This window comes from Miniopterus natalensis, chromosome 13 (assembly GCF_054644295.1).
Source record: "Miniopterus natalensis isolate mMinNat1 chromosome 13, mMinNat1.hap1, whole genome shotgun sequence".
Taxonomy (NCBI): domain Eukaryota; kingdom Metazoa; phylum Chordata; class Mammalia; order Chiroptera; family Miniopteridae; genus Miniopterus; species Miniopterus natalensis.
The window spans coordinates 13,647,928-13,674,162 of NC_142093.1; the positions used below are offsets into that span (position 1 = coordinate 13,647,928).

General features: G+C 46.7%; 1 protein-coding gene across 2 annotated transcripts in view; it reads left to right on the top strand.

Moving 5' to 3' along the window:
• The window catches only part of LCLAT1 (lysocardiolipin acyltransferase 1), a 94,230-nt gene extending 81,618 nt beyond the window's left edge, over positions 1–12,612 (top strand). For both annotated transcript variants that reach the window (XM_087823442.1, XM_087823443.1), the window contains exon 6: positions 11,725–12,612. In XM_087823442.1, coding sequence (XP_087679568.1) covers positions 11,725–12,227 — 503 coding nt within the window. In that variant the 3' untranslated portion in view covers positions 12,228–12,612. The remainder of the gene's footprint in view (positions 1–11,724) is intronic.
• The last annotated feature ends 13,623 nt before the right edge of the window (positions 12,613–26,235 follow it).

Genomic DNA, 26,235 nt, shown 5'->3' on the forward strand with positions numbered 1-26,235 from the left:
TAACTTTCTCAGTATGGGCAATATTTTTGTATGTATAGCAATGCTTAAGAAAGGTGGAGGTTACATCTAGAGGGAGACTTAGAAGACAGACCAGTCAGAGAGACTGGAAGTCATACTGTGACTGTAGCTGAGCAGCTATAACAGAGTATTTCTATTTCTGGAGAGAAACAGGGAAATATTGCCCCAAGAGTCACTGATGGATTTTCATAAGAATGATGGATAGCAGCAGCACCATACAGAAAAAGCTATAGGCAGAGATAAGTGAACCACAAGAGAATAGTATTTTATAAGGTCATTCTACTCACATACAAACCTTTTGTTTTCTCTGTCAGGCTGGATATAAAAGATACTAAAAGAAAGCTTATTCATATTATTACGTAGCAAATTTACTGTAAGCAATGTAAATTCACTGGAATAAAAGATAACCTGGTTCAACCCAGGAATGTGATAGAGCATACCATTTCTCACTTTATTACAGGTCCGTGAAGGAACCATTTAAAAATTCACATGTGAGCCATAATTCTTTCAAATATAATTAGGTTTTCGTAGTCATACCTAGAAGAGTAATGGAAAACTTTTCCATTTCAGAACCATATGCAAAAAAAACACCATAACTCAGTCCTTTTCCATTGGACACATTCTCAATTAGAACAGTGTGTTTCTTCCACTGTGGGTAAATGTTGATTAATTGATGTTTTGTTTGTAATATGTTTCAGAAATGGAAAGAATTTCAGTTATGTTTGCAGTGCAATTAAATTAAGATATTTAAGTTCATCTAAAAGGCTTTTGCTGCCAAACTTAACATTTTGAGAGACTTTTAAAAGATAATGTAAAGACCAATTGTGTTCAGATTTTAACTTTTAAAAATGGTGCTTATTGAGAGTACCAAAGTACAAATTTGGGGCCTTTGCTCCAGTTCTTTCATGCAATGGAAAGAGCTAACTAAAGCTGGGAGGCAGGAAAACTGGCTTCTAAATTTAGTCCTTTTATTCAGCCAACTGTAAGCCTCTGAAAAATTACTTAATCTCTCTGATCTTCAGTTTACCAAACTGAAAATGAGAAAGTCTCAGCTGTCTCCCGATATTAAATTCTTGAACCTAACCACCAGGCCTGTAGAATCAGATTGACCTAGGTTAGAAACATCCCTTGTCCCTTACTGGCTTTGTAACCTCAGGCAGATTATTCAGCCTGGATCTTGAGATCCACTTCTTGAGGTTATTGTGAGTATTGAATAAAATAATATGAGCCCTGGCTGGTTTGGCTCAGTGGTTTGTCAGCTCATGGACTGAAGGGTCCTGGGTTCGATTCCCGCCGAGGGCACGTACCTCAGTTGCAGGCTCAATCTCCTACCCGGTTGGGGCAAGTGCAGGAGGCAACCAATCCATGTGTCTCTCTCACATTGATGTTTCTTCCTCCCCCGCTTCCACTCTCTCTGAAAAGCAATGGAAAAAATATCCTCCAGGTGAGGAATAAAATAATAATAATAATAATATGAAAAATTACCGACATACTGTTTGGCATTCAAAATAACTATCAACATTAGTTCCTGGATTGATCCTGAATCAAGAAAAGGACAAGAGTGGAACAATTGGCAAAATCTGAATAAAATTTGATATATAGATTTGCTAGTAGCAAAGTATCAGTGTTAATCTGGTTTTGGTTAAGTGTACTATGATTGTATAAGATGCTAACTTTTGGGGAAGGTCCCTGAAGTTTACTGGAAGTCTTTTTAGTACTTTGCAACAATTTTTTGTAAACCTGAAATTATTTCAAAGTAAAAGTAAAAAAGAAAAGAAAGATAATGGATTCTCATATAGTATAAATTCTTTGCAGATAAGATAGTTTTAGATTATATGAGAATTAAGGAAAGCTAAATGGTCACTGCAAAGCTGTTCCTAAATTTAAAAATATTTTGGCAGATTTCGCTTGACTCTCAACTGAAAACTAACTGATGCACATGAATACCCAAGAGATCTAAGTAGTCTAGTCCTCGGAATTTGTAGTGCTCCAGTTTAGCATAGGTTTTACCGGCCAAGACAAAACATCCCTCCTCCCCTCCTATCCCGTCCATGAGGGGTATGAAAATCATAGTGTTCCATGGCAGTGAACATTGACGTATGAATTTTGCTTCAAAAAGAAATTTTTAGCTCTTCCTTTCTAAATATACTATTGTTTGAGTGGCTAGAGTAGCTAATTTAGATTAAAGGGTTTGGGGGGGCTGTTATTTTAGAGGGCCTGATTTGAGCTTCCTACTGTCCGTTAATTAAAGAATATTTTATTACTTAGTGAAGACTAAGTTAATCATACCCCTCAGTTTACAGGACATTATCATTGTCCTGTAAGTTCCTATATATATGCATCAGAATGGCTTTGAACTCTATTCTGCTGCATTAGTTTGTAAAAGATATCAAATGTGTGTTTTTCTGTAACTACTTGATTTTTTTAGAATTTACTTTCAATGTTGAAGACCCTGTTTCTTCTAAATTTCAAGAAACTAGTTTCTGCATGTGTTAACCCAGAATAATAGCCTTATTGCCTTTAGAACTGTTAGGCATCTCAACCCACGGTGACCTTGTCCTCTGAACTCACACATAGTACTAATTTTCTGTTATACTCCTCTTAAAATTTTGTATTAAGTTTTATTCATTTCCTCTGTTGTTAATTATTTTTTCATGTTTATAGCTTGTATTTCAACTAGATTATAAACTTCCGAAGGGCAAGAATTGCTTCCACATTTCTGAATCTCCCATAGTGGCTGTAGCTAGCACAGGATCTGCAATCGTCATAACCATGACTTAGTTAACACTTCCTGGGCTTTTGTCAGTACCTTTGATTTCACGGACTGAGGAAGGATGTAGGACAAATATACGGTTTCTCCAGGCACTAAGTGCTATATCTTCTGCAGCAAGACTTTAACAATTAGACTTTTTGTTATCTCTGAATTTCTCCATATTAAAAAAAGTTTTAATTTACCAATTCTTTTTTCTTTCCCAGTTTATTTTTAGTAATTGCATTTTATTTAGTTTTCCATAATGAACCAAGTGAAAAGCAGTTGTGGTAAATAAATCATGTGTAGGGGAAAACAATACATTGTAATTAGGATTCCATTATCATTTAATTAGGCATTCCATTATTGAATTGGTGTCTCTGGCTTCTCCTGGTCTCTGACTAATCCTGAAACAAATCCTTCTTTATGGACAAATATTAGCCTGTAATAATTAGAGTATTCATCTAAGCTAAGGCTTTTCATTAAATCTCTTTCTGATTAAGATAGCTCCCCGAGTAGAGACTGATTTAATTTCATATGATTTATCCACTTGTGTATCAAAGTCTGGTGGAAATTGTTTTTAACATCAAAGGATTAGGAATATTAAAATCATCTTTATAGTCACAGATCTCTCCAGTACCTAGGACCTGCTGTTTGAATGGCTCTGTAAACCTAGGTCTGATGTCACTCTGTTAAATGTAAGAGTATCACAAGTGCTGTAACAGGCTGTCATTGCAAACAACACACTGATTCTGTTTTCTATTAAAATACTGAGCTTAGAATTAGTCCACTCTGTGTTCTTTAGGTTTGGGAATCAATTTTTATTCCAAATATTTCAGCATATTAAATCTGCCTTTTCTATGTCACCAGAAACAAGCAGGTCGTAGATAAACATTCTGAATTAAGGGCCCCCATGGACATGAATGTTGCTTGTCTTTTTTTTTTTTCTAACTCCTTGGATTTGACCATTTTTGCCTCCTAACCCTTGACCATCTTCTGCTTTTCCTGTTTTTCAGTGATGGACATTTAATTTTGTTCAGGATCTCTTTACTTCTTTCTTAATCAGTTTCCCCAAATATTTCTCCCTTACTTTATTTAGTCTAGCCTCACCCCTTTCTCTTATACTTTTAACCTTTTTGTCCAACCCTTTTGTCCAGTTTTTTTATTTTTTATCCTTTCAGTCCTTCCTTCCCCGCTGTGTGTGCATGAGAAAGTTTGCATCACCATCTGCATGTGAGTGACTAAAGCTATGTGAATTAATCCTATGAAGCCAGAGAATATATTCTAATTTGCTACAGCCAAACTATCTTGAAAATGTTTTTTGTGTGATATTAAGAAAGTCCATTATGAAGCGAACTGAACTAAGTTATTTGTTCTGATCGTAATTTAGGTCCCATTTTTGGAAATCCAGGGAGGGTGAGAGCGTGTGTGAGTATGAGTGAGAGCGTGTGTGTACATTCTCAGTTGAGGGAGAGAGGGGTGCCAGGAGAGGGGAAAGGCATTCCCGCGTCCTGAACTTTCCGGGGTCCCCATTTCCAGTTGTATCCCTTGAGTTACCAGGTTCCTGAGAGTGTTAGTTCTCCCCCGCACTCTCTTCTGCCCTGTTTGAAATGTTCTTTTTTGAACAGTGGTATGATAGGAGCCTGAGTCAGTAAGGCAAAGGCTGATAAGAAGGTGCTTTGAAGCTGGGATTGGAAACTGAGATCTCAGACCAAGTTGGCTAAGATTCCTAACAGGGCTGGGCATGGCCTGAGGGGCTCTGAGCAGCTCAGCAGCAGTGAAGGGGTTGCTTTGTCCAGTTTAGCAGAGGGAGGTTGTTGATGAACCAGTTAGCAGACCATGTGACCTAACAGGGTGATGATCTATAACTGATGAGATACTGTGGTTGCTTGCAGAGGAGACCCGCTGAGAAGAGGTCAGAGTAGAAAGGGGAGCGTCTGTCGGTAAGGCTGCAGTGACTGCTTTCAGAGTAATGTCTGCACCGCTGGAAACACGAGCTCTGAGCTAGTGGAAACCTCTGTGTCTCATGGACATTAAAAAACAGTAGCACCCTAGAGAATGACAAGGTTTTCTCTGAGGAATTTGTTAGTTCTCTCTAAAGACAGGGAATTGATTAGGAAACATGCTTCCACGGTGATACCTCGATTACTGAAGAGGCTGCATTCCAGCATGCACAGTGAAGTGTCTTGTTATCAGAGGGAAGTGACAGAGGAAGCATTTGGTAGTACACATCGGGATCTCAGTGTAGAATAGCATCATACACTTAAACTTAACATTGTCAACTCTGCCATAAGCTAGAAAATACTCACCTTGAAACTTGGGGGGGGGGGGATATCAAACCCACTTAGCTCTTTAGTAGGCGCCTGTCCACAGTGAATAGATCCCTAGCTTCCTATCCTGTGGCACCTGTAGATGTCCCAGTGTTGGGGTATCAGTTAGCTCCCTTATCCCCCTTGACCTGTTGCCACCACACATGTTACCTTAACTTTCCAGTACATCATCTGAATCCTTTTATTCTCAGGTTGCCGATAACTCATAAAGAGTAGCAGTAATAACAGTGAGTACAAATAGAGGTGTAGAGTGGCAGAACCGCAGGCCGAACAAAGTGTCTGGTGCTCACAGAAGAGGAGAAGCATAAATTCCTGTCTGCCTTCTCTCCTGCAGTCTGGAGGGTCAGAAATCACTGTTCCTCTCCAGCCGCAGTTTCTCAGGGCACCTTCTGCTGTAGGCGGTTTGCACGGGCTCTCCTCGGGCGCTCTTCCAGGCAGAAACATACCAGAGGGGAGCCCAGCTCCGTTTCCCTTTCTCTGCGCCCTCATTTTAGTCAGTGAGCAGGTACTCACTGAGCACACTGAAGCAGCACTGGGGATATGCCAGTAAGTAAAACAGCCAAAACTTACTGCCCTATGGCGCTTTCATTTTAGCAGGAGGGAAACAGACAACAAACAGGTAGTAAGGTATGTGCATGTCAGGTGGTGATAAGGGCTAGAGAGTAAAGTAAATCGGGAGGACGGCCTGCTCGGGGCCTCCCTGAGAAGGTGAAGATGGGGAAGAGCGTGTCGGAGAGGAACAGTGTGCCTGGTGTGTTCAAAGGAGAGCACAAAGCCCGGTGTGTCTGGAGCAGTGGGCCAGCTGAGTAGGAGCAGGGTTAGGGCAGAGGCCGCCGGTGCGCAGGTCGGGTAGGGCTCTGTAGGTCATTGCAAGGGTTCTGGCGTTCTGAGTGAAAGGGTGGCCCTTGGGGCGAGGGGCAAAAGGGGGCTCTAATGTAGTGACTAACATGAAAGGATTCTTTTGTTATGTTGAAAAGAAGCTGCAGGGGGGAGGGTGGGCAAACAGGGAGACCAATTAGAACAATATTTGTAATGATCCATGTGTGAGGAGGTAACTTAAGGTAAAATCGGTGAGGTGCTAAGAGTTGGCTGGATTCTGGATATCTTTCAAGGTAGAAACGGTAGAATTTTCTGATGGATTAGATGTGGAGTATAAGAGAGAGGGAGGGAGTTGGGGGACTGGGTGAAAGATGTGAAGGGATTACGAAGTACAAATGGGCGGTTGCAAAATAGTCACAGGGATGTAAAGTGCAGCACAGGGAACACAGTCAGTAATGTTGTAATAACTGTGTAAGGTGCCGGATGGGTACTGCAAGTATCGGGGGAACACTTGGTAAAGTATATGACTGTCTGAACATTATGCTGTACACCTGCAACCAATACAAAATAATATTGAATGTGAACTATAATTGAAAAATTAAAAAGAATAAGAAGGGGAATATATATTAATAAACTCTCAGTTTGACAATAAAAAGAGAAGAGACAAGGATGATTGCAAGGTTGTTGGCCTGAGCTGGAGGAGGACAGTTTTGCCTCTAATGGAGACAAAAACTGGGAAGCACAGGTTTTGGAGGCAAATCAGGAGGAAATTCAGTTTAGTCTATGGTAAATTTGAGGTACTAATTAGACATCCAAGAGGAGAGGTGAAGTTAGCAGTCAACTACATGCATCTGGAAGGAATTTATTTTTTTTAATTTATATATAATCAAATGTTATACATCCATAAAATTATATTTTAAAACTTTAATGGCATGGATGGGAAAGATGCTTGGAAAAACAAGTTATAAAACAGTATGTACATTACTGTCCCATTTTTGGAAGTCGGTAGATCTCTTTATCAAGGCATATTTTATATACATGTGTGTTTCTGGTCTCAGCAAGTACTTCCTATTATTCAGGTCTTGCCTTTGATGATCTGTTAATGCACCAATATTGTCAAATTGTGGAAAAGGTCAACATGTTTTCATTCTGTCTAGAAAATCAAACTTGTTTGGGAAATCCAGAGATCCAGGGCCCATCAGAAGAGAGATATTCAGGACTGAAAAGATTTCATGCATTTATACAAAACACAAGAAGTTCAACAGATTTAGGAGAGGAATGTAAAAATATGTGTCCCTGAAGTTATCTCTAAGAAACGAATTCAGGTTGCATACGCAAGATTGTTCACAAGGAAACCACTTTTAGTTTCACCTTCCCAGCTGAAGTCTGGTTTTTAAGCCCAGGATGGTTCTTTCTGAGTAAAGAGTAGGTACTAATTTTGACTTAACCAAAAACAAGATGTAGCAGGCCAGTGATCCTAGAGCTCTGAGTATCAGCTTCTAATTCTGAATGCCATCAGAGGCTTTACTATCTATGCTTAGCTTAAATGTCTAAGGGAGAAGTAGTAGAGAAGGAAAGGAATATAGTATCAGGAGATAAATTAGGGCCTCTTCCTAGAGCCCAGGTCAGTGCCCAAACTGGCTTTGCTTTTGCAGTGCGGGAAGGCCTGGGCTGCACATCAGAGGATAAACCCAGGTGCACACTAAAGCAGACCCGGTCTCTCTCCCAAAGGAAGAGAAAGGAAGAGAGAAGGAAGGTCAAGGGGAGCAGCCTAAGCTAAGCTTTCCTCGGGTGTTACAGGTGATCATCCCGCCTACAGGAATAACAGGGACAAGGACCTGAACATGTTTCATATTCCAGGCACGTCTCTAAGGGTTTTATGTCCTATCCCAGTTGATTTCACAGGCCCCTGTGGGAGTGGGTATTACTGTCATCCACATGTCCTCATGAGGCATAGAGGGAACATGCCAAGATCATGGGACTGATAAGAGGCAGGACGGGGAGCCCTCTGACTCTCCCTCTTGTTCTGCAAGTATCCAACTTATACAGAAGGAAAAATGAATAATGTTCCTAGTAGGAAACTAGTGTTTTCTCTAACAACGAAAATAGTACTGTTTGAGCCTTAATATCAGTTGATTTTAAGCGGTTGATGCATGCCCTTTTATTGTGAAGCTGAAGGGAGTCTTAATTCATTGGTATTTTTAGTCTAAATATATCCAAATCTGTACATTCAAAACTGTTCTTCCAAGTGTACTGACTAGTGCCAATTTGTCATGCTTATTATTAGCCATGTGCTATTATATGTCAGTGTCAAAGTGGCACAATGAATAATTATTTAGTTACTAATACAACTTTTATCCAATTGGGATAATTTTCTTTTTTAATCTGAAAAACAGCACACACCTGAAAAGCATGCCAACCTCTTACCCAAGGACTCAGCATTTTCCTTTAACATAAACACCTTAGATGACAAGCTACTTCATCTATGTAGTTAGATTTATGGATTTGGATGTGGCTAATAGAAAATAGAATTTTTCATTTTTTTTAAAGCAGGTATTAAAATGAGATCCAAAATAAATTATATTTTTGTATGTTCAGCATACATTTAATTATGGAATGAGAAAAAGAAAAATGTCAATTGTTATCAAAGCTTATAGATCCTTTTGGGATAAAAAAAAAAAAGGTTATATTTCTATTACTCTGCCACAGAATTATAAATAATTGGGTCTGATCTTTATCAGCCCTGGGCAAACCAGGATTTCTTCCCTCAGTTCTTTCATTTTAAGCATACAAAGGTATAAATCTTTGGCTCTCTCCCATTGCCAGTGAGCTTTTCATATTGGGTAGGACTCTTCTAATAATCATGGGCTCAACTGGATATGCTTGGAGACAACTCCCTTCTGTAATTGCATTTGGAAGTTCCAGTCATACCTTTTAAACTTCTGTTGGTTAATTAAACATGATTAAAGTATTCAAAGTGCCCTCAGTTTCAGCCTGAGACTAAAAATTAAGATTTGAAATGTTGAGCAAGTGTTTGTTCTGTTCTTCCAGGGAAAAAAGAAAATTATGTCGGCCCAGGTGCCCATGGTTCTTTTAATGGAATGATAGCTTTACAAAATGATAGTGAAATAGGAAGCTTTCCAGTGGACACCGTATCAGAAACGGAACAGTTCCATTTTCAAGTCCCATATAACAGATGACAGATCTAAACAGCATCTAGATTTAAAATTTAAACAATCTGCAAAGCAATTAAATCTTTTAAAAATGGCTTTCAGTAATGGTAGCCACTTAATTTGCATATTTAAACCTATTCTTTTCCTCCTGAAAGACAGTGTAAATCCTTTACAGTTGCAGGAACTTTATCTATGACTGCATTATTTTAATTCCATTATATATTGGTAAATGAAATAAAGGCACATCTCAGCTTTTGAATATTCATTTCATTATTGTCACTTAAAAATGAACCAAGCCCCTCCAGCCCTGCTAACTTTCTGTTAACCTCCTAACTCCCTGGGCCAGGAGGTCTTTCTAGGGTGATGTGAAAAGTAAGCTCTTCCAGCAGTAAAGAATTACCTGTGGCTTTGCGTTGTCTGGAGACCTTTATTTACTTAATGTAAAGTTTAAAAGTTATCAAGACAGTCGACTGACTCTCCATGTGTAAAAGCCTTTCTCCATTTCTTCCTCTTTGGCTTTGGTGTTAATGCATTTCTGAGTGTCTGTGATGCTTAAAGATCCAGTGCAGCTTAGAAATGACAACAGGGTGAAAAAATCAGGGCCCAGGCAAACCATGGGAAGTATTATAGAGAGGGTATTCAAATGAAGTTTTTCCCCCACAAATACCATACTGGCACCAGGGGGCCAATAGGAGCTAAGGTAGAGATGGCAGGTTAGAGCCTAACATACTAACATTATGATTCAATAATAACACCAGCAACCACTAACATTTATTGAGCACTAACTATGTATCAGATCCTGTTTTATGTGTTTTTACATGTATTATCTGATTTAATCCTCACAACCCTATGAGGTAGTTTATAGATACAGGAACTAAGTAAGCCACAGAGAGTTTAAGTAATTTATTCCGTCAGTAAGTAAATCAGTCAGACAGTAAACATTGAGGACTTACAGAATCACAAAAATAAAATGAGCACAACCTAGCAGTTTCAGTAGAAAGGGTGAACTTGGTGAGATAAGGCGGGGAAGTTGCTGCATCTCTTTGTTATTAATATCGAGGTAAAATTCAAATAAAGTGAAATGCACAGGTTTTAAATGCACAGTTTGATGTAATCTGTACCCTAATCTAGATATAGAATGTTTCTGCCACTCAGAAAATTACCTCATGCTCCTTTCCAATCAGTTTCCACAGCCACAGCCAACCACAGTACCAGATTAATTTTGCCTGCATCATATACTTCTTTAATGGATCAAAGTCCACATAAAAAGTCTGTCACTGAAGATAACATGGCACAGAAGAAAACAACAGACACTGTGCACCAACACGCTGTGGGCCCTTGGGCAAAAAACTTAACCTCTCTGGGCCTTCTGTACAGTGTTCAATTTGGTGGTCCTCATGATTCCTTAAAGATCTTACAGTCTGCTTACATTTGTAATCTCAAAGGCCCCATCATCCACTCAGCTCCCTGGGCCAGAAACAAACCTGGGCTCATTCTACCTTTTCACTCTGACAGCAGTTCTACCTTGTAACTTTGTTGAACCTTGTCACTTCCTTTGGCCCACACCTTCTCTTCATTTCTTGCCTTTCTTGTCTTGTAATGACTCTTCCTACCTCTCTTGCCCTTGGTTCTCTCCAAACTATTCTTGTCATTGCCCCCAAGGTAATCCTTGCTAAAATGAAACCATCTGATCCCTTCTCTGTTAAACATCCTGAGTGGGTTTCCACCACTCAGGGTGCTTCTCTATCACCTCCAGAACTGAGTTCAAATTCTCAAGTCTGACAATGAAGGCCTCTGTTGTCTGCCTCCAGCCAGCTTTTAGTGCCGGGAGGTTGACTCTGCCCCGTCTCCACCTGCCTCGCCTGCTCCCTCCCCTCCTTCCACCCCCCACCCCCTTACAGATGCCCTCTGGCCTATTGAGGGCACTGTGCATGCCTGTCTCCCTGGTTCTGTTGTGAACTCATGAGTGAGGTTAGGGCCCATGTTTTACTCATCTCTTTAGCTCCAGCATCTAGCATATGACTGCTGAAAACACTTAACCCCAGAGCAGTTAATCACGAGAGTGCTGAGGATGATGGCAATACCGGCTCAGGGTCTTACTCAGACTTCAAGTTGGTATGTTTTTAAAAATAAAACATCATATGGAGGTTTTCATGGGTGTCTCACCACTTTATCAAGTCTGATTCTAAGTTTCTCTTTCCAGTAGCTGTCATGGTAACACTGGGTTAAAGATGGACAGTTTGTTTTATTTGGACAGAAGGGTGTATTAATAGGAGGCATCCAGGCAGTGAATCCTGTTGTTGTAAAAGGGCTGGTCCTGTGCTCTTTTGTTCCTGTCTCAAATCTAACTTATGTGCTTATCTGTTTAGTTCTAGAATGTAGGTTACTGTTTCCACGGATGAAGATAATTTCTTCCTAAAGGTCTCTATGGTAATTAGCAAGCAGATGAAAAACCAAACGTGACTGGTCAGTGTTGACCCGGGTGCTGGGACACCAGCATTTATTTATAGCCCTGTTTTTTCATCGCAGCCCACTCTGTTCTGACAGTTTTCCCGGTTTGGGCTCTGCCTTGTGAATCAGCATTGCCGCCCAATTGATATTACTCAGCCTTTGTTTTCATCTTTTCCAAACCTAGGAAAGAACCTCGACGCTGTCCATGACATCACGGTGGCATACCCTCACAACGTCCCGCAAACAGAGGGGCACCTCCTGAGGGGGGACTTCCCCAAAGAGATCCACTTCCACGTCCACCGCTACCCAGTGGACACCCTGCCCGCATCCAGGGAGGACCTGCAGCTCTGGTGCCACAAGCGGTGGGAGGAGAAGGAAGAGAGGCTGCGCTCCTTCTACCGAGGTGAGAAGGATTTCTACTTCACCGGGCAGCCTGTGATCCCACCCTGCAAGTCTGAGCTCAGGGTCCTCGTGGTCAAGTTTCTCTCTTTGCTGTACTGGACCCTGTTCAGCCCTGCCATGTGCCTCCTCATCTATTTGTACAGTCTTGTTCGGTGGTATTTTATAATCACCATTGTCATCTTTGTACTGCAGGAGAGAATATTTGGTGGGCTGGAGGTCATGGAACTTGCATGCTACCGTTTTTTACACAAACAGCCCCATTTAAATGAAAAGAAAGATGAGTGAGATTATAAGGGTCTCTGTTTGGGAAAGGTTGTAAGCCTTTGTACGCTGAGATGCATTTTTGCATGACTACATCAAATATTTCTTACTACCATCATTACTTGTTAAAGACATTTGCACTTTGTTTTGTGGAAAAATATCACTATACACACAATTTTTTTTTTTTTAATCTCTGAATGTAATTTCAATACGCATAGCAGGGAGCAATTGCTGTGAAACAACTCAGGCTCGGACCAGAGTACTCTTAAACAATCGTCAGGCTGTTCAGACGGGACACTAGATTTCCTCAGAGCTCAATCCCATTTTCTAACAAGCCCCCAGACAAGAGCAGATCTGGGGCTCATGAGCACTGGCCCAGCTCAGATGCTGGCACTTCCTTCGCTCCCTCCCTCCCAACTCCTTTTTATGCCAAACTACTGCATCCTTCCATATAACCAGAAAACAGAAATCTCTTGTCCTTGAACTGTCCAAATACTTTGATAGGAGGCCCTTCATTATTCATCAGATCTTAGCATTTAGCCTTGCGCTGACCCAGACATCGGAAGGCCACCTGTGCCCTTTTCTCATGTGGACAATAAGCCCTGGACTGTCTCAGGGGGCCACTTAGAAACCTCAGTTTGAATTTTTAATGATAGGAATTAATACCGTTTAGTGCTTCATGTCTACTTAATCCCACAGGCTTAGTGCTGCTTTCTTTACAGTGTTGGCAGGTGTCGCCTCGCCTGTGTTAAAAACAGTAAAAAGCCACTTTTTTAGGGGAAAGGGTAGAACGTTCTGGTACTGCAATCAGGAACTCTCCTCTGAAGTTGTCTCTTTTGGAGCTATTCCTTTAAAACTTGCCCAAAAACGGAAGGTTAGTGTATTTTCTACATGTACAGGGTTTCTAATTTCTGCCATTGAAACAGCAAAACACTAGCAGACAGGCCAATAAGGGTTTATCCTAAGTTACTCAACCCTGTAGTCTCTACAGACTCTACTCTTAAAACCAAAATAACATAAACATGAATCCTTTTTTTTTAATAACAAGAAAGGGATCTCTCTCATTTTTAGTCCTAGGCTTCCTCTTTCAACAGTAAAATTTAAACCCAGTTTTGACCAATTGTTCCAGTCATTTGGAGTCAATGGAAAATCCAGCAAACCAACAGCAGCAACCTCCTGAGGCATGAAAAATGCGTGGTCGCCGTTTCCACTCCACTGAAACTGCCACTGCTTTTTTGTCACATGATGAGGATGCTGGTTAGAGCAGCAGAAAATCTGAGGCAATTAGAAGTCTTTAGCTGTTAGTAAACCTGTCAGCTTCACTCCCTCCTCGACCCAGCCTCAGAAGCCATTTATTGCTCCGTGTGCTCTTTTGGCATGAACACCTCCCCCTTAATTCCATCTCATGTTTGCTTGACAGTGACTTTCATCCCACAACTGAAATGTGCATTGCCACGAACGGTGAGCATGGTGGGAGCTGAACTTACTGGGAGGCTTCTTCCAGAAAGGACCGTGTGTGCAGAGCACTGTCCACACGCCTCTTTTTGGAAGAGAACTGGTGCCTCCGCCCAGACCCACCAACCTGCAGTAACTGCGCCCTCGAGGCTGTTTGACCTGCCGGGAGCTTCTAATTAGTATTGTGTGCACCTGCTGCAAGCCCGCTGTATATAGTTTTTAGGGTATTTTTATTATATTTTAATTTTTTCTTAATAAAGGAGGTTTCCAATTTAGTTTCTCTCAGGCTTCTTTTGGTTATATTCAGAAACACAGAAATAGTCTTAAGGGTCGGGACTGCATCTGTCCTGGGCATAGGAGGAGAGCTGGGTTTTCTACCCCACAGGTGTTCACACTGCAGGCCCCCCTGCCTCCAACCTCTCTCAGCCCATTGCTCAGGAAAAGGTCTTCCCTTGCACAAGTTCAGAGGGTTAAATGTCCTTTTTAACCCTTTGAGCCTGTGCAAGGGAAAACCTTTTCCTTTCTTTCTAAAAAATTGGTTTTGATCATTTAAAACAAAAAACATGTTTAAGATAAAATGCAAACTTTTTTGACCTACCTAAAATTCATAAGCACTAAAACTGAGGAACAGAGATGATGTACTTCCTGTAAGAATTAGAAATAACTTGAGAAAGAAAGAAGTTGCTTATTTGTGCTTTTCTACACGTTTGTATTTTTCTTATTTAAAAAATTTGAAGAGATACACGGTTCATGCTCCGGAACTTAGAGCTATCTAAAGGTGATAAGAAAGTGTCACTTGGAATTCGCTTAGCTTCAGCGTGTGGTTGGCCTGAGGAATGACCGCACACCTCCCCACCCTGTCGCTGTGGACTCAGCACCTGCCGACACAGGCTTCATGCCCCTTCGGGCCTTTGAAGGTAAACTCATGGGGCTCGGACACATTTACAGGGCTCTGTGTCCAGTCGTTAAATCTTTACCATTCGGAAACTTGTCAATGAAGCGAGTGGTGTGTGTAGGACAGGAACCCTTACGCTGAAAATGGGACCCCGGGGAGGGGCACTGATGAGGTCCCAGGTTCCCCCGCAGAAGTCACTGACGAAACAGCCACAGGAGGTGCGATTCAGTGGGAGGACGTGGTCAAAGACTACAAGAAAAATCAGTGTGAGAGCCTGTAGCTGCTGATAAAATCCCTCCCTGTTCGTTAGCCGATTAAAACACAGATCCGTACCTGAGTCACCCGCAGGCTAGATGGGCAGCACTCCGTCAGAAGCCTCTCGGGAGCCGAGCCTGGGCGCCGGGAGGGGGGGCATCCTCGGTCCCCCGGCCCCCCAGCCGGGCCCTGCCCGGCAGCTCGCATCCTCCAGGGGACCGGAGGGAGCCTGTGGCATTCAATTGTTTACATTTCCTTGTATAAATAATGTGCTTTCAGTGCCTTAGTCGCAAGGCCCTTTCTTTCCTTGTCCCGAGGACTCTGCCGAGCGTATCCTGGGGAAAGGCCTCGAGAGTGGCTCCTGCGCCGGCACCGCGGGGGACGCCTTGGCGCTGGGGCCGAGGTGGCCTGAGCTGGTTACGCCGCAGAGAACACAATGGTCTTGAACAGGGTGAGCTTCGGATCAGACGTGGCCCTAAAGGTGTCTTGTACCAACTTGACCTTCAGTTTTTATTTCAGAAGAGAGCCTTGGGTTTGGTAATTTATTTTTTAAAGGATCATAAAAATAACTCACAGAAGGCCTTAGTTTTCAGCGTCCAGTGGTATGTTTGTGAGTTGTGTCATCTGTGATGTAAACCCCAGAATAAAGTGGAGTGAATTAGAGTTGACCCCTGTGTCATGTTTCTGTTTTTGCAGGATGGGGCACTACTTTGTTTCTACACGTTGTTCTAGCCTTATAATATGTAGCAGTCAGAGCCCTTCAAAGGTGTTAAAAAAATGACTGAACAGGGAGGGAATATGCTGCCCCCCTAATCGGAAGAGTCAGAGGCCCCAGTTGAATTCAGGGTCAGTGGCTGTAGTCAGAGCTTCCCTCTCAGCCCAGCCCTGAGGGCAAGTTCGTTCTGCAGGTGTGCGGTTGTACCCAGCACCGCTAGGTGTAAGAGGTTAATGGGACTCGATACTCCCCCCACCCCCCACTCTCAGGGGGTTTCTCTACAAAGCAAATCTTAGACCCAAACTTGAAAAATGTAAAAAATGTACGTAGCAAACACATGAAAATCATGGAACTGAAGGGGAGCAGAATATGCCAACCCCAAAATAATGACTAGGAGTTCAGGACCCGCCACCCCAAAACATGCAGCTTCCATATTGATGATTTTGAGCTGTAGGCACTTGAGAAACAGCAGATGCAGGGAGAGGCTTTCTCTGAACTTTCCTTCTCTGTCTGAAGATGATCCCCCAAAAGCAATCTGATTCCCATAAATCCCCTCCTGGGAATACCATCAACCAGGGAAGACTGACTCCTGTCACAGGAGAAAAGACCAGAAGTTCACACCCCACCCAAACCAACTGTCGCAAACTATCACACCTCCCATCTCTCCCAAGGAAAAGTCATTGACTCCCCCTAACAGCCCTAACCCGTCCCCTTTCCCCATTAAAATGCTGTTTAATCCTGACTTTGAAGTCACCTTGAGGAGTTCCTCATTTTTTCCTGGTTCCTCCCATGTATACCTGAGGGATACTTGTTAATAAACTTCCGTTTGTTTTTCTCTTGTTAATCTCTTGTATTACAGGGGTCTCAGCCAAGAACTCAGAAGGGTAGAGGGACAATTCTTTTCCTCCCCTACAGAACCTACTCGCGTAAGCTCTGCGACGCTCCCCTGCCTCCTGGTTCTGCAGCAAGCACTTGGCTTGAAGGAGTCCCTCTGGGAGGGGCCCACAGCGTCACTCTCCGGGGAAGGGGCACGAGGGGCAGGGAGAGCGCAGACCTCTAGAGCCCGTGTCCAGGGCTGGCCCGTCGGGCCGGCTGGAGCGCATAGTCTCCCAGCGCCTCCCGTCTCCGCTGCACTCGTCTCACTGACGAGTTACACACAGGGCTTACGCAACTCCCTGTGGGTTTCCCATGAGAGTGCTGCAAATGCCAGGAAGCCCTGGACGCGCACAGATCCTAATCCACACACAGACCACGCGATCCTCATGCGGAAACACTTTAAAATTAATTTACTAAGAGACAATTCGTGTGCTCCTGCCACACCAGCCTGATTGGCAGGGCCCATGTGGAGGCTTGATGCCTGCAGTCGCTTCAGCCCTACATCCACTCGGGTCCAATCCAGTGGGAAGGAGCCAAAGAGGCTGCTTCCCAAGCAGAAATCCTAAACTGGGGTTCAGTGCTCATTCCTGAACCACTTACCTGCCCAGAATACAATGGGGGTTCCTTGCTGCCCCCCTCCCGAGCCAGGGGTGAAGTTTGTGCCCCTGGAACACAAGGATGCATTTTAAGAAGACTGAAGAGAACGTTAAGAGAACAGGATGAAACGATGCAGGTGGCCAGCTGTCCACCTCAACTGTGGAACTTCCCAAACCCCCGTGGAGTTGGGGAAAATCAGCGTGGCTTCCAGAGAGGGTCCCTGACCCCTGCACAGTGAGACACACAAAGTGGCCGGCAGCCTTCTCCGTCAACACGGGACAGTTGGGAACCCAAGGCACCCCACAGTTGTGCACAATCTCATCAACAGTCTGCCATCGCCTCCACACAGCTCACTCAGACTTCAGCAACGCAGCACTGGAAGCGTTTCTCTTTCCCTGGGAAACCTGTCGAAACACAAACGCAGCAGCTCTAACGTCTCTCCCTGGGGGCTGCCGCACTTCTCCTCCCAGCTCTGCAGGCACGGGGTCTTGGCGTACACCCATTCCCTCCCTCACCTGCCTGGACAGTCGGGGCGGCCTCCCGCCCGGCCTTCCTCTTCGGGGGCAGCCCTTTCTCCCTGCTGCTTTAGTCCCGGCAGGTCTGGGAGCTCCTACCAGCTCTCCCCGCTCCAAGCTCTCCATGCGCCAGTCTCCGTACACAGGGCCCAGTTGATCTCCCCACAGCCCCAGTTTAATCAAGGGGCCCCTCTCACACCCCCTGCTTTAACTGCTGACTGTCAGGCAGCCCAGGCCCTACCTATCCCAATTTCCCCCAACCCAGCCCCACCTTGGGCCCAGGATCTCCCCAGGCGTGAACCTTTCTAGATCAACACAACTGGTTGCCCAAACCTCACTGCTGCCCAAACCCCACACACCCCTCGCCCTCTCCCGCCCTTGCTCGTATCCCTCACCTGTGAAAGGGGCTTCATCAACCCAAGTCCAGCCAAATCCCATTTCTCTCCGCAGCTTTTCCTGCTCAGTCTTCTTGAAACGCCCTCCTGGCACGGTGATATTTCTCGGCAACTCCTACTGGACTGTATGTTACGTTACTGTTATTTTTCAGTCTTATCGCCTCAGCTGGATTATAAGCTCCTGGAGAGCGGAGATAAGGGTGTCTCATATTTCTCTTATCCCAGCAGTGTTCAGCCCAGCATCTGATCCATTCTTTCTCACAATAAATTCTTAGCAGTGATTCCCTGGAAGTCATTCAGAAAGGAGCCTGTTCTCAACTAACGCTGGGCGCAGAAATTTACAAATTCAAAATAACAGCAAAATAAATTGAGATGCAAACCCATCCGCTCCTGGAAAAGAATTAGACTTTTTTTTTTTTTTTTTTTTTACAAGAACCAAATCATGTTTGGCTAATGATATAATTTATCAAAATATATTAGTACATAAACTCCTAAAAGGAGAAATTTGGCTTGAAATGTGCTTTATTCTTTGCCCACATGCATGCTTCCCTTCTTTCCAAAAAACCCACTGGTTAGGAAGCGCCAGCTTCCAGGCGTGAAGCCAGCCGGACAGAAATGAAGAAGGTAAAGGAGAGGAAGTCCTGCCCACGGCATAGGCCTTTGTCTGGTGCCCAAGGGTGGGTGCCCGGCTGGAGGCGCCTGGGACGCAGCCGGCCAGCAGAGGGCGCCAGCCCCTGGCTACTTTGCGCGCTGAGTCAGTGTTGACGACAGCAGCCAGTGGTGCAACTTGCAGAAACAATTGTGAAAGGACAACGGACACAGCCCACAGCACACAATGGGAGTTTCCCACCGCATAGCTGGTGGGAGACAGGGCCTGGGACAGAATACGTGATTGCCGCTGACGTACGTCTCTAGGGCTTGGGAACTTTGCTGCATAGCAGTGGAAAACCCTGACTGTCTTGCTTTCCAGTGAGAACTCGGAAAGGTAATTCACAGGTGGCGCACACTGTGCTGCCATAAGGGAGCTATGATTTGTATCACGGCCATCTGATAATCCCAACAAGCAGCGGGATATTAACCCTGCTTGCTGCCCCCACACAGTGCGAATGAGCAACAGGCAGATAGTCTGCAGTTTGCAAAGCACTTTCTCAGACTATGTTCAGATTAGGACGAGTCCCAGAGAGGTCACGGGCATTGCCCGTGACGACTCAGCTCCCACATGGCTGAAGCAGGATTCAAGCTCACGATCCCATGTTCCACGTACAGTGCCCCTGAACTCCAAACACTGCCTCACGTGCGACAGGACGCGTCTTGGGGAGAAATGCGACAGTGTGGAGATGTGGTGGCTCCGTATTAAAAGCTGACTTGGGGTAGCTTCCTAACTGTGCGATCTTAAGCAAAATACTCAAAGTAAGCCTTAGGTTCCCCACCGGAGAACCGGAAATGCTCACAGCGCAGCTTCCTTCCATCACAGAATACGTCGAAATTTGAATCAAAAAATGGGTGGAAATGGGTAAAGGGTTTTCAGCAGGGCCTGGCCTCTTCCCATCCCCACAGTGGGCATGCATCCCACTCAGGACAGGGCACTCATAGGCCTATATGCCCTGCCCTCTGGTCACATAGTGTCTGGGGACATCTGACCCCTGGTGGTGACTAAGGAATGGGTGCCATTGGCCTCAGTTGTTGACCAGCCCTGATTCTGGCCCGGGTCCTGTGCAGAGGAGTGGTGGGCAGAAGCTGCCCATTGTTCTGCCTAACAACACCCCCATTTGGACATTTGCAGGCCCCACTCATGGCTCCTACCCTAGACCTTCCTTCCTTCCAGCCAAGAAAGATGACGCACTGGCCCAGCCTCTCCCATCATTGATATTTTCCTTTGTGGTCTCAATAGGAAGAGTGTTATAGGGATATTTCCGAAAAAGTGAGTGGGAGCGTGTGGTTGGCTGAACGGCGTTCTCCTACAGTGGGAAAACTGATGACAGCTCAGGCTTCCGCACATTTGAGTAAAGACAAGAAGGGAATGAATGAGCAACCCATGTGGCTCTCCGGGGAAAAGGCATCTCAGCAGAAGGAACCACAGGGCAAAGGTCGAGGCAGGAGTGTACGCTTCACCTGGCTCCCCCAAACCTCACCATCTCACACAACCAGAGTGCAGTCAGCAAACCCAAGAAGTGGAGAGTTGTCACAGGGAGCAACAGTCTGGTTTATGTTTTAAATAAAGAGGCCACCCCAGTGCTACAGGAAGGATGGGTTGCTGTGGTTAAAGTGGAACTGGGGAGATCAGCTTATCAATTCGGAGGAGGCCACTGGGCTGGGGCACCTATTCTCTATATACAAGGAGCACCAGCATCTCACGCTTCCCCATACTTTGCCAAACCTGTTCTAGAACCTCTCCCTCAGGTTCCTTATTCTGTGGCCTGGAGACTTCACCCATCCTCCCAGCCACCCGACCAACCCCCCGCTACATGTCCAAGATCTGCCATCTGCAGACTCAGGCAAAGGCTCTGGGGCCCCAGACCCTGCCCTCGCACCCACAGCTGGTCTCCACCCCACCCGCCAATGGGAGATGTTCTGGGGACAACACCCTGTGGCTAGTATCACTGAAATGCTGGGCAGTCTCAGGGAATTAAAAGGGAAAGACGTGTTCACATTTGCAAAACTTCCCATCCTAGAGCGAAATCTTCAGGGAGGCCGCGGGGAGCCACAGAGCAGGCTTCAGTGCCGGCTTCTTCCCCAGCTCCTTCCTCAAGCTGTCAAGATAGAAGGAGAAGAGCCCCACTGCTCGCAGATTAGCACCATGTGAAGAGCTAACCCTGGCTCTGCTCCTCTGCCCTCATTTGCACCCTTGACCTGAGCTTGCCCTCTGGTGATAACAACTGTCCTGCCAGTAAAGCTCAAGCTAGAGGCACCCGCCTTCAGCAGAAACTGTCACTGTGGTCTGTGGGCAGGACCTGGAATTTCCCCAAGGGCAGCCTGGTGCTGTGGGGAGGGCACATGCGCTGGGCACAGGCCAACCTGAGCTTAACCCCAGCGTCATCGTGGGCCAACTACTTGAGCTTGGGTGAAGCTCAAGGCGGCCCAAGCTTCCTGAGCCTCAGTTTCCCCCCCTGGAAAAATAGGGATGATAATTCCCAGCTCAGGGCCATTGTAAGGGTGATAAAATGATCACAAAATGTGATGCAAGAATGTCACTTCCTGGTCCTGCCTTTTGGTAGCTCACATGGGCTCTGGATCTACCATCTTGATTTCAGATTTATTTCTACAGTTAAAACTCAGAATGGATGCATTGCAGAGGTTCGTCTGAACTGAACATGTGCAATGATCTTTCCCCCCAGCCTCCGGCCCTCTCTCTTCTTTCTTACTCGTTTTGTTTTCTGGTCCTTTCTTCTTTGTCTTCTTTATTAGCAAAGGCCAGAGCTGATGGTAAAACTGGAACCCAGAGAGGGCAGGTGGCTTTTCCGAGGACACACAGCAGCAACTTTTATTGAGCCCCTCGGTGTGCCAGGCATCCTGTCCCTTGGACATTCTGTTCCACCTCTTGCTGGGACCTCGCCTGTTCCCACCCCAAACATCCTACAGACAGAACTCTGGAGGCAGGATGAAGGGAGACCTCCAAAGGCCACTAGGGATGCTGACGGCATACACTCACAGAGAATTGCCCATCGGTGCCTTCTGAACTAGAGGAGTCAGGGCCTTAGTGATGCGAAGGTGAAGGACGGTGGTTAGGTGGGGAAAAAATCATGAAAGGTATCGTTGGGGAGGGTGCGTGAATGTGTCCACCCAGAAAGCCTGAAAAGAGGGAAAGAAAAGGCTCATCTCCACGACAGAGAGTAATTTATGGAGCCCACAGTGCCTTACGGTCAATCAGGCTCCAGCTCTGAATGCTTCCAGACGGCGAATGTTGGCTCTCTGTGCAAAGAGTGAGGGATGGCTCTGGTTTTTTATATATATATATCTTTATTGATTTCAGAGAGAGGAAGGGAGAGGGGCGGAGAGAGACATCAATGATGGAGTCACTGATCGGCTGAGGGGTGGCTCCTTTTGAGATCTCCAAGTGGTTTGACAACCAGCTTTGGTATCATTTCAGCCCAGGGGTGCAATTCTTTTAATGCATGGCCCTGGTTCAACTGAATTGTAGTGCAACCCAGACACTGAAGAGGGGCACCTGCAGAGAACAGTCAACGCAGGAAGTGGGGCTGATGACACCCACGGCTTCTTCAGCTCATGCAGTGATCAGGGACAGCGTCCTGTCCCCCCTCCCGAGTCTCAGTCACACACGACTCTTCATGCGGAACACACCCCAGTGTCCCTTGCTTCTCCGAGGGTTCAGGGGATCACTCTGAAAAGCACTCGGTCTTCCTCTGATAAGCCTGGTGGGCAGCTCTGTGTCCTAGATGCTCTTGTCAAAATGGCCCGGGCCTGTGTGGATGTGCCAACACCGGGGCCCAGTGGCTGCCCCAGCACCAGGGACCATGAGAGGCCTGTGTGCAAAGAAACGTGCGGAGCTGCCACCTCTTGAGGGCCCTCTGGTTCCCACAGGGAGGCTGCTAAAAGCCCAGCTTCCATCGTTAGGGGACCTCGCAGACCCACATCTGGAGGCCATTTCACATCCAGCTCACACCTCCGAGAAAATCAGCCCACGTTTTATTGTGTTCCACGTCCTTGCTCGGCTGCTCTGGCTCACGTCCCCGCTCCTCGGGGTCAGGGCGAGCAGCAGGCGCGATGAACTCATTGCTCTCCGGCCCCTCTGCACCTGCTCCCTCCTGGGCCATGAAGCCAGCCGTTTCCACAGCAAACAGTCATAAAGGGCCGGAAGGGACCCGGACTTCAGGTGCAGGAGCAGGGGTGGGAGCGAGTGAGTACACACACTTTGGCAGGGCCCATTTTCATACAGATGTTTTTAGCCATAAACCGGAGGAACTGCAAAGCACCAAGCGGGCCAGGTTGCTGAGGACGAGGCCTGGGAAGAGCATTAGGCCGCAGCTCAGATGGTGACTCAGAACTTCCGCAGGTGCCGATGTCCACGCCCCACAGGCCGGGGTGGGGCTCAGGGCTGGAGGCCCCGGGAAGTTGGGGGTTCAGCCCAGGAGGCCATGCCGTGGAGGCGGGCCTGGGTGTGTAGGGGGTTTGGGACACTGACACCCCAGATTCCCAAACCCACACTGTGGCGCTCTGTTAGTTCACCCTCCTCAATTCTAATGAGCACGACGCCTGACCCATCCCTGTACCCAAGTCTCCCTTGTGTGAGAGCGACAGGCACAGGCGCAGCTGATGACATAGGTCAGGCTGTGTCTCGTCCTAGGACAGAGGGACACGTGCAGAGGGAGCGTGAGGCAGAGAGGTCACAGCAATGGACTTGGGGCTGAGGCAGGGCAGCTAGGGACCCTTCCTGGGAGGCCAGGACTTGGACCGGCGCTGAGGGAAAGCACCGGCAGTGAGCGGAGCAGCATCCGCAAGAGCGGGAAGTGTGACAATGACAGGCAGCCTCGTGTCCTGGAGCGTGGCACAGCGTGGGTCACGGCAGGGAGGGCGGCTGCTCTGGGAGACAGTGCCAGAGGCGCAGGTGGGATCCGGGCAGAGGAAGTTCCAAAATGCAGACTAAGGACAGTTTTCAGAGTTTCCAATGTGAATAGTTACCGAGTGTTATCAAGTAAGAGGCTTCATACACGAAAGCTGGGCTCTTGCGAAACTCTGGACGGTCTGGCCATTGGGGCCCGTGGCTTCCCTGTGGCTACACTTAGCTGGAGCCGGGTGGTGGTCGTCCCCAAATGGGACAAGCATTCTTTGATCTGCCCCAGTCCTCCCCACTCCCCACTGTGCCCCTGAATCTGCTCACCCTCCCCCCACTTCCCTCCTTTCTGTCACCTGTCTGCCCTCCATGGGCCTATGGGTCTGTGGTCTTTCCTGTAGTCGCTGAGGAGATGCCAGCAGTGGATAGAGAACTGTCACCAAGATGTACTTAGGAAAAGGTGTCGAGGCTAGTGAGTGGGTCCCTGAGAGTGGAAGAAAGGACATGAAAATGGCAGAAGCCAGAGAATGGAAGGAGGGGATGAGAGGAGTGAGCGAAGGGCAGGGGCTGAAGCCAACTCCAGGATTTCAAGGCCAGATTCAGGGCAGAAGGTGGAGTGATTGGAGCAGGAGACGCAGGGGCAGAGCCCGGCTCCTATATGAGGTGCTGAGGCAGGGACGGCCCCACACAGACATGCAAACGCCCGCCTGGGTCTGGGCCTGCCCAGCACCAGGACCCGGCCTTGGCACTCTCGGCAGGAGGGTGTGGTCAGGGAGGGCCCGCAAGGCAGGGGTGGAACTGAGCCACGATTCCTCACTTCTCCCCTGGCAAGCTCACCTCCGCCAGGGATATTAATCACTTAGTCACAGCTAGTGTTCCGAGGACACCTGCCAGAAGGGACCGTCACTCCATCAGCACATCCCTGAAAAGATGTGTCACCCAGAGGCCTGCGCAGTGCGCACCCCCGCCACTCAGGCAGGACGGGGGCCGGGGGCCGGGGGCCGGGGGCCGGGGGCCGGGGGCCGGGGGCCGGGGGCCGGGGGCCGGGGCCGTGGGCATGGACAGGGCGAGCTGCTCCGCCTGGGTCACAGGGCATGGTTTCGTCTCCAGCTGCTCCACCGCACTCCTGGGGACAGGCTGGGCGGGCGCTGTGCCCCGTGAGCCCCGTGCAGACATGAGGGCGAGTCACGGCTCTGCTCCTTAACCCGAAGCATATTAGAGACCCGAAGACAATGTGTCCGTGGCCAGGCCGTGGGCACCCAGCCTGCTGGTGACTGTCCGTTGAACAGTGAAAGACGTGACTGTCACCTGAAGGGCTTCTCAGTTCAGATGGTCCCACGCGTTTCCTCCCTGGATCCCAGTTTCAGGTTGTCCCTTCACTTGTGTGGTTCTCTGGTGATGGACCCGCCGCTGGCCGCCGACCGCAGCTGGTCCATTTGAAATGAACGACCGACCGACTGACTGACTGAATGAACAGATGGCTCCATTTGGGGTTAAGATTTAATAGAACGTGTGGCTGTGGCTGTGTAACCTATTTATATACATACACAGGGTGGGGCAGAAGTAGGTTTCCAATTGTTATGTGGAAATGATACAAGAACTGATAAATAATAATGCGAGATTAACCGTGTTTCGCGTACTCACACCGTAAACCTGCTTTCCCCGCCTGGGAACGCTGCTTCCTGCGCGGAATAATGAGAATTCACAAAACACTCGCAGTAGAGCTCGCCTGCTGGACAGGCTGGGCTAGGCGTCTGCGATAAGAAAATCTGCTTTTTTCAGTCTCTCTCTCAATCGCTCTGTCCCCGCGCTCTCCCTCCCCTTGGCTCTTACAAAGTGGCTCCTGCTAACCGCATCGTTGCCCACTCTCTCGTGGAGGACATCTTTCATGTCTGTCTGTCCGGCCTCATGTCTGTTCCATGTCCTGGCTCCCTTGGAGCCTGCTCTCTGTTGGGTGGACTGCTCAGGTGGGTTTGGGGGTGCTGGTGTGAGCCCTCGTCTCTTGGGTGTTGTGTCAGGTTCTTGAGGAGATAGAGGCCTGCAGGGCAGCCGGCTGGGATCTAGGCCCAGGAGAGGAAGGAGGGGGGAAGTGGCAGAGCGAGTGCTGTGCCCCAGCAAGGACCCCGGGCAGCTGGGGGGCAGAGTCAGGGCTGAGTCAGAGCCTAGTCTAGGGAGCCGTGGCATGCGGTCCCCCGGGAGCTGCGGTGTCCTCCTCTATTGCCAGTGTGCTGGCTGAGCCCGGTGGGCCCGGCTGGGGCTGCCACAGGGGGATCCCTGCCTCCCTGCACCTTCTGGTCTCCTGGGACCATGATGGATGGTTATTTCACTGGCTCTGCAAATCCAGAGTCTCCCTTTCCTGCCAGTCTTCCCTCCTGCGGTGTATTGTATGTCAATTATATCTCAACAAAGCTTTAAAAACAAAATTAAGTTCAATTAAAAAGCAATGTATATATAGATACATAAACCAATTTAACTCTGATAGAAATGAATCTGAACATATCAATCATCTCTCTAAGCTTGAAAGAATTAAACTTGCTGGTTTAAATAGAAATTGTTGAATTGGTTGGAAGAGAGAAATAACGTTCTATTATATTCTGTTCGCAAGAAACATATAAAAAACATAAGGGATCCAAAGAAACATATTTTTTAAAAATAAGGACTTCAAAGGATAAAAGTGAACAGATGGAAGAATACATACCAGTGAAACACTAACAAAAAGAAATCTTATGTAACTATAGTCCTACCAGAAAAACAGCCTAAGAGCATGTAAAAGAGGAACTGACAAATCCATAATCATAGTGAGTTACTTCAGCACATTCC